At 35.4% G+C, this 9,172-nt stretch overlaps 1 protein-coding gene across 1 annotated transcript; it reads left to right on the top strand.

The window, feature by feature from the left end:
• The first annotated feature begins 7,875 nt into the window (after window positions 1–7,875).
• LOC145329056 (uncharacterized) lies at window positions 7,876–8,920 on the top strand. The gene is made up of 2 exons (XM_080173076.1): window positions 7,876–8,277; window positions 8,719–8,920. Exons 1-2 carry the CDS (start codon window positions 7,876–7,878, stop codon window positions 8,917–8,919), a joined length of 603 nt encoding a protein of 200 aa, XP_080029202.1. The 3' UTR covers window position 8,920.
• Window positions 8,921–9,172: the final 252 nt, after the last annotated feature.

Below are 9,172 nucleotides of genomic sequence, written 5' to 3'. Positions count from 1 at the left end.
ACCTACGCTCTAATTGGTTGAATGATGTACGTCACTTAAGCTTCTCCAATCAGAGCGCAGATAGTTTTCAATCCACCAATCACAGATCTCAAAATTATTTAACTTAATTTGTATTTGCGCCTTTAAATAAAGAATTATATAAAAAACTAATTTTATAAAAAATCCTTAAAATTTTATGCAGATTTCAAATCTATTATATTGATTAAAAATCTTTAAACTTTTATAGTCTAATCCTTAACAGTGTCTGTGAATGTGTGTGTGTGTAGCAAAGGATCTCGCGAACCACTGAACTGATATGGTTCTCATTTACAGTTGCGTCTAAATTCCTTAGGTCTTATCTAGTGGCGAGCCTAGCAATTTACGTGTAAACACCCCTTCTACACCTTATACCTACACCCCTAACCACTCATTAAAGAAAAAGAAAAATTCAATTTTTAAAATGAATTTAAGTCTCTATGCCTGCAGCAAAAATGCTCATAAAACAAAACAAAAAAATTAAACCTGTTTTTTTTTTTGTAAATTAAATGTTAACCAAAAAAAGATAAGGCTAATTGTTTTGTGCAAAAAGGCAACAGTTATAAGCTTGTCATTTCATCTTTGTCATTTGATTTAATCAACAAGGATAATTATGACCATAGGTAGCGCAACATCGTTAAGCTAACAATAATAAGCCATTAAACAGTAAAATAAAAGAATGAAGGAGTATAAACTATGTACATCTATTCTTATATATTCATTCATAAACATTAAAACAGTGAAATATTAGTACAATATAAATATAGATATTTAATGAAATATTCAGTAAATAAGTTTCAATGGTCATTTCATCTTTGTCATTTGATTTAATCAACAAGGATCATTATGGACATAAGTAGCACAACATCGTTAAGCTAAAAATTAAAACTATAATAACCCATAAAGAGTAAAGCAAAAGAATAGAGGGAGTATGAGCTATATACAACTTTGTCCACATAGCGGGGACCCTGTCCCTTTTTGTATTGGGTATTTGAAATCAGCCAATAGCGTAGGAATTATAAACACAGCTGAGTCCCTACAAAAGAACAGAAATCAATTTGCTAGCAGACGAAAATTGTTAGGGCATTTAGTTGTCAGGATTATACATCTATTCTTATATATTTATTAATAAACATTAAAACAGTGAAATATTAGTACAATATAAATACAGATATTTAATGAAATATTCAGTAAATAAGTTTAAATGAGAAAATAACTTGTACTGCCACTGTAAGCGTGTGTGTTTGTGACTACGTACATAGCCTAAATGTTTAGAATTACAAAGAGAACGATATGCTTTATATAAAGCTAAATATAGTCATTTTTCTACATTGTAAAAAAAACTTTTCTTCATTATTTGACATTAATGTACTATTATAATATGCTAAACAATAAACATGACTTTAGCTTTTGATGTTGTTATTTTGTAATATTTCATTTTACAAATATTGTCTTAAAAGCTGAATAAAACAGTAAAGGGCAGTTCCTTCTTATATTTTACTACATGCATTTACCAGTTTTAAAAATTATAACACAATATACCACCTCTAACTTCCTATTTTTAATAAATAAGGCAATAAGTGATGGATTGATGCATATCCCCAATGATGATAATCAAAATTACCCTTTTTGTTGATAATAGTATGGACACTTCATTTTTGTACCAACCAATTAATAAGATTATAAATCACAACTTACATTTAAAGGCAACAATTTATATTCCTAATCTAATTTTTCTGATTCAACCCCTCCCCCCCAAAAAAAAAATCATTGAAAAGTTGTATAGGAGAAAAAGATCCGTTGGTAAGACAACAATTCACTGCTGCTCCCAAAATTTAGTGATGGGAAAGTGGGAGTGGGACCCAATTCCAGAATACGAGAATGTGCTTGTCTACCCACCCTCCAATAAATTCTAACTTATCCAAAATAGGTGGTGTAATTAGTAATATTTACGATTTTAAGCAAGGATGGCAATGTGCATTGAGGGGAACATATTAATGCTTTAAATTGATTGGTCAAGACCCATAAATAAGTCTAATGCACAGAGAAATTACAGATATTAATGCAAAATGGTCTGTAATACGATGCTCTACATGATTTTTCAGTATGGCTACAAACCAGTTCTAATCCAGCGCTTTGGAAGCCATACTGGAAAATTTCTTTGTCGTCGATTTGCTCCTATTGGTAAAAATGTAGTTTCCTTCCCCAAGTCTTTGTATATTAACTAGCGGCTATGACCCTAGCTCTAGGGGCTATATATTAGAAGAGGCAAATATGGGCTAGAAAAATAGCCTAAAATAATTCCAAGACTTGACTATAAAAATATAATGGTCTAAAACCATTACTGTAGCTATTCAAAGCTTACCTATAAAAGATAACTGGATCATGGAAAGAAAACAAAGTCATTCCTAATTAGGACAGAAGTCACTGAAAATTGGTCTAAGGAAGGCTACTTATGTCCTTCATCTAACAAAATCTAACTTAAGGGAGGTGACTTATGTCCTTTGTCTAACAAATTCTTAAATTAGGAAGGCTGCTTATGTCCTTCATCTTGCAAAACATAGCTTCTCTTTCCTTCACATAGCAAAACCTCACAAAACATAGCATTTTTGTCCTTCACATAGCAAATTCTTGCAAAACATAGCAAATTCTTGCAAAACATAGCAAATTCTTGCAAAACATAGCAAATTCTTGCAAAAAATAGCAAATTCTTGCAAAACATAGCAAATTCTTGCAAAACTTAGCTTTTCTGTCCTTCACATAGCAAATTCTTGCAAAACATAGCAAATTCTTGCAAAACATAGCAAATTCTTGCAAAACATAGCAAATTCTTGCAAAACATAGCAAATTCTTGCAAAACATAGCAAATTCTTGCAAAACATAGCAAATTCTTGCAAAACATAGCAAATTCTTGCAAAAAATAGCAAATTCTTGCAAAACATAGCAAATTCTTGGAAAACTTAGCTTTTCTGTCCTTCACATAGCAAATTCTTGCAAAACATAGCAAATTCTTGCAAAACATAGCAAATTCTTGCAAAACATAGCAAATTCTTGCAAAACATAGCAAATTCTTGCAAAACATAGCAAATTCTTGCAAAACATAGCAAATTCTTGGAAAACTTAGCTTTTTTGTCCTTCACATAGCAAATTCTTGCAAAACATAGCAAATTCTTGCAAAACATAGCAAATTCTTGCAAAACATAGCAAATTCTTGCAAAACATAGCAAGTTCTTGGAAAACTTAGCTTTTCTGTCCTTCACATAGCAAATTCATGCAAAACATAGCAAATTCTTGGAAAACTTAGCTTTTCTGTCCTTCACATAGCAAATTCTTGCAAAACATAGCAAATTCTTGCAAAACATAGCAAATTCTTGCAAAACATAGCAAATTCTTGCAAAACATAGCAAATTCTTGCAAAACATAGCAAATTCTTACAAATCATAGCAAATTCTTGCAAAACATAGCAAATTCTTGCAAAACATAGCAAATTATTGGAAAACTTAGCTTTTTTGTCCTTCACATAGCAAAATCTTGCAAAACATAGCATTTATGTCCTTTACATAGCTAAATCTTTCAAAATGCAGCTTTTCTGTCCTAAACATAGCTAAATGTTGCAAAATGTAGCATATTCTTTCTATTTAGACCACCCATTCCTGGGATCTTAAGCTTCAGACAGGAAAACCTTTCTGTTTGGTTATTGAATTGATAGGATTTCAGAACAATGATATTAATTTTGATGTTTTATAACTCTGAATTTTTTCATCCATTTAAAATAGCCAGCTTTTTGTTAATAAATGTGAGAACTAAAAATGCATTTAAATTTAATGATCAACTAACTGCTATGCTAGAGACATATTAATGGAAAGAGGGAAAGTCTCCCCACCCTAATTTTTATTTCATTTTTCTTGGTAATTTCTCTTCAGAATGTGGTAGTACTCTTCCCCCAAATAGCTTTAAACCTTTATTGGTCTCATACGAAGATAAATTGTAAAAGAACCATACAATTACTATAATAGCATAGTAAAAAAATATTTTTTTTTTAAAGATAGCTTTTTATAATAAAGAAATAAGTAAAAAAAAACTGTTTGGCTAGGTGGCTAGTTGGGCGTTTACGGCATGGGTCGGAACACACACAAAGACCATAGACTATGTATGCTTAGATTTGTAAGAATTTTGATTTATTGTTGCCTGTTGGTGTTTTATTTTAAACTATCGGCTACGCTCCTAGAGGTCTCCAGGGGTACTTGAGGTGGATGTGGTTTGGATTCAACCCTTCCATTTTTATATTATTTTTAAAATGAAAAAGTAAAAAACAAATTACTCCTCCCCCATTTTTCATTCGATTTTTTAAAGGGTTATTTTTTCAAGGAACGGTTTATCTTAGGAGGACGGTGGTACCCTTCCCTAGAATAGCAATAAACCTACCCATGTCCTGTAAGAAGCTACACTATAAAAGTGAACCATATCGGTTCAGCGGTCCCTAATTATTTACTGATTTGTTATGACATCCCCTCTACTTACAATCATTAGAGGAAGCGCGGTTATACTGCAGTTTGATCTATGGCACAACCCTGTTAAGGTCCATTAAGTCCATTTGTTTCCCTCTTCAATTATTTAATTAAGAGGATGCGCAGTTTTCTGCAGTTCGGTAAAAAATACTATATATTCCGGACGGTAACGTCCGAGAGTCCGGAGATTGAATTTAATACGTTCATACACGAAACCGGACATTTTCTCTCTTCGTTTTTCGTAACGGGAGAGAGGATTATTATACCCCTAGGGGAAGGCATCATATTCTCCCTTTGGGAAGGCAATTTACTTTGCGTTCCCCCCACACCTTGGCACAAAGGGGACGGGGGGAAAATACACTCGAGGAGACGGAGTGAGCGCCCACGGACTTACATATACACATGCACACATATACTCTACGGACAGACGTACATCACAGAGGGCCGGTTTACTGATTACATATCCGCGGGAAAGCACAGAGCGAGGGTTGTGAATTAAGGCCACGGGACACTCAACAGAAGAGAAGGGGGGAACACACACATACTCTCGCACGGACACTCACACACACACACATACACACACACACACCCACTTACATACATCTCTCGGACTCGCTTAGTCATACATTTGAAGAACTAGTGAACGCATAACTGCTCTACAAGCGATATGGCCTTTCGGCGACAATTAAATCGCGAATTCCAGTTTTTATGTAATTAAGTTAATATGTTATAGTAAAGGATATGACTATTCCTTTATAACGTTTGTTATGACGTCCTATTTTTGTCATGTTTATTTAGATTATATCCAGTGCATGTGATAAAACGATTTCAGCCAGAATATTCGGCGGTTTTTTATAATGGAAACGTTTTTTATTTGCCTTCCCACCCTCCCTACTAGCTACATAATTTCTTCTTTGTTATTTTTAAGCCTTTTTCCACGCTTGGTTTAAATTACGTCAAGTTATAATATCATACCACGTGGTAATATTTCCTTCGAATTTACGCGGCTTTTTATTCCGCACGTTTTCTAAATAAAACGTTTGCAAATTACGTCGAACCATCATTTTATTCTTTTTTATTTTTTTATATATTAAACAACTAAAATTAAGATTTATTTATGCTATAGATTTACAAATGTTTTTTTGACCATATTGGAATTTTCCACGTGCTTTTTTATTCGGAACGCAGTCAAGAAAGAATGCAGCGTTTTCGAATTAAAAAATTTTTTCCCCAGCTATCGGGGCTTAATATACATACTTAGTAACATAATCGCCCCTTCAGAGGCGCTTACACATTCGCCCACGATTTCTTTTGGCTAACAGCACTATATAAAGAATTCTTTATTTTACTTTTGTTGGCATGTTTTTAGCCAGTATTCCAACAGATGTAGTTTTTTATTCAATACAATTATTCTTTTTTACGCTCAGCGCCTTTTTTACGTCATTCGCCTTGTTTATATGTCTTTTATTTCAGAATTGATTCATACTTTCGGATTGTAATCGACTATGGCTGATCCCGAACTGCCTGCCAACTTTTTGGATCAAGGAGAGACAGAGAATGACGACGTAGCAGATGCCGCTCTGAATACTCTTCGCAATATGGGTAAAATACTTTTCTTATTTTATCTTACAGCCAAGGATTTATGGTTCAGCTTGTCTAAAAAATCCTTTAATTTTTGCCAGTTTTCTTTTTTCGATTTCTGGTATGTTATTTCTGTTAACACGACTTTTACTGTAAATGCCTCAATGCTGCTATTTTTAGTCGGAGTTATTTTTCCAATTTTTAAAAGAATTTAAAGATTTTTTACATACGCCCTTTAATCTTCATCTATTTTCTATCGGGCTGTCTCATTTTCTTATTGCACGACCGCGCTAGCTTTACAGAATTTACATAAGTTTTTGCTACGGCCACGTGTATACACGATATTTGAAGCTATTTTATATAGAATTCTTTATTTTAGTTCTTTTTACGTCGTTAAAATCATAGATAGTTTTTTATAATATATTATATACGCCCCTAATGAGCAAGCTTTTATTTGTCGGCGGCGCCAGCTCTTTAATGTTCTGTTTTTTATTTTTTCAAACAGATATTTTACGGTTTACATTTTTATTCACCCTTTTTTCGGCGGTACAGCCAGTCAATCCGGCTAGGATTTCAAACCCTCAGGGTGAGATGCTACACACGTCTCTCCTTTGCAAGGTTTAAGATATTTTTAATTTGCAGTAGGTTAAGAAATATTTTTCCCTGTCTTCTGGATATATACGATTTCTCTAATCTATTTATATTTCTTTTTAGTGATTCCCGCCAATATCAATGATCCGACGGGGAACGGCGGTAATAACGGCACGGCTACGACTCAGAATCCTTCTGACACCCCCCCAGCCAATCCACACAAATCAAGATCCCCGGAAAAAACTCCTCCAAAGAAAAGATCTAGGCGTGAGTCAGAATCATCTAGGCGTTCACATAAATCCAATGCTTCCAAGAAGCCCAAAGCCAACGGGGAAAAGCCGTCAGCCGCATCTGCTCCAGACGAGGACAAGATTCAGATGCTACAGGCACAAATGGATTCTATCCAAGAATTGATACAGAAGATGGCTGCATCTAATGATCCCTCTACTTCTAAACGGAAAGCCGAGGAACAAGCTTATGTACCCAACAAGAAAAGGAGACAAGAATTTATCCCTCCCGAATCTGAGGATGACTCTGAGAAAGATGTCGAGTCTTCGGACGAGACAATTGACTGGGGCGGCGCCGCCCAGCCGACATCTCTGCAGAAAGAGACGGCGGCCCCCGCGTCCAAGATGGCAACCAAGCCCTGGCTGAGGGATGCATCCGATTCAGAAGAGGACACCCAGGATTATTTTAATCGCCGGCCACAGTTCGAACCTGGCACAAAGGCTAGATCCAATCAAATCCACCCACAGTACAACGCCAGATATGATCCAGCATACGTGATGATGGGTTGTCCCCGCATGCGAAATATTCAAGGTTCGCTGGTGAAATATCGTGCCCCGGATTTTTGCACCATTTCTTACCAGGGAAAATATGTTTGTATAAAATATTTCTTTCCGGATTTTTATTTCCTTTCTTACTCCTACACTAATTTTTTATAATTATAATACTATAGGGCAGCCTCTTTCTTTCGTGGTCGGCCCCTTTGCTCCCTACAAATCCTATTTTAGGTAAAGGCTTTTACATAGGTACGATTTTAAATAATTCTTCTTCACATCTCATACATGTGAGATTCGCGTCGGTTTTAATTTCTCGTTAACGAAAGTTTATGTACTTTATTTCGACAGGCGTTTATATTTAACTTATTCCGTTTTTACCTAACGCCTAAGCCTTTTTTATGTTATTGTATATAAGACATATTTTATCGCTGCAGGGGCTTCAACAGGAAAGGATTAGTAAATACGGGATGTATCACAATTTACCCGTTGCAGGCCGGAGTGAATTAGTGTTTCTGCAATCCTGTCTCGTCGAGTCTTTGAATATTGAGCAAGCATTACAAGAAAATGCTCGACGCCTATATTCTCTGATGGCCCCTGTCAAAATGAGGCCTGAAATTCATTCAGCTCTCGATGATTCCTTAAACGCGATAGATGCTCTGCGCAAGCTACAACGAAACATGAACATCATGTTCCAGCCAAACGCAAGATTCTCTACGGCAACACAATTTGCAAGCCAAGCTGGTTTTGGAGGAATGCAAATGAACAGCAAAGAGATTAAGCTTTGGGAGTCACTCTGCAAGGTATCTTAAATTTTTTATCTTTGCCCGCAGACCATAGGTCACGTCACGCAAAAAATTTTTTCCTCAAACAAGAAATATCTTTTGCCTGACAATTAATTTTGTTCGGTTAAACTTAATAATTTTCATTTCTGATTTTTCGCGCCCTGGGCCACGCGTCCGTTTATCTTTTTAGTACGGCTACAATAATTTTTTACTTTCTACTAGCTAAGCCTTTTCATTTTTCGCTTTATATTAGCTAAGCCTTTTATTTCATGCATCTGGATCAATTTCCAAACTAGATAGTCGCGTAAAAAATCATGCCTATTATTTTTTCCTACAGTGTCTTTTTTCGTCAACACAGGAATTACGATTATGTCACACTCTCTTCTTTCTTTTCCTCTCTTTTTATATTCTTCTTTGGCGGCGATTATATGCATTTAACGCTATTATTTACACTTATAGGAGTCAAAAGAGAGGGAAGAAGAAGAAAAAAGAAGCAAACAGTCTACCAGTCACTCCAACTTCAAAGGCAAAGGCAAAGGTAAACGTCAATACAAGAAGTTCTATTGTGACTATTGTCAAGAAACTTCGCATACTATCGAGAGGTGCCGCCACAGAATAAAGGAGGAGCGTGCTGCCAAGCCCCGGTCGGATAAAAAATGACTAGTTCAGCCTTCCGTACAAAGTTCTAAGCCTTCAACCTCACTTTCTGCTACAAACCAAAACAAAATCTCTCCTCCCGCTCACGCTGATTCTCGCCAAGAAATCTCTGCTATTTTACAAATTCAGCCTGCAACAAACAATTTTGAAAATAAAACTTTATCCGAATCACCATTTAAACCGTTGGACACCCCACCAAGTACTTCCTTCTCTCATTCGGTCAAAGCCGAAAAAAGACTTCAGTCCAGTTCACTTC

This window comes from Acartia tonsa, chromosome 9 (genome assembly GCF_053477335.1).
Source record: "Acartia tonsa isolate MP-2025a chromosome 9, ASM5347733v1, whole genome shotgun sequence".
Taxonomy (NCBI): domain Eukaryota; kingdom Metazoa; phylum Arthropoda; class Copepoda; order Calanoida; family Acartiidae; genus Acartia; species Acartia tonsa.
This window is presented reverse-complemented; position numbering and strand designations above follow the sequence as displayed.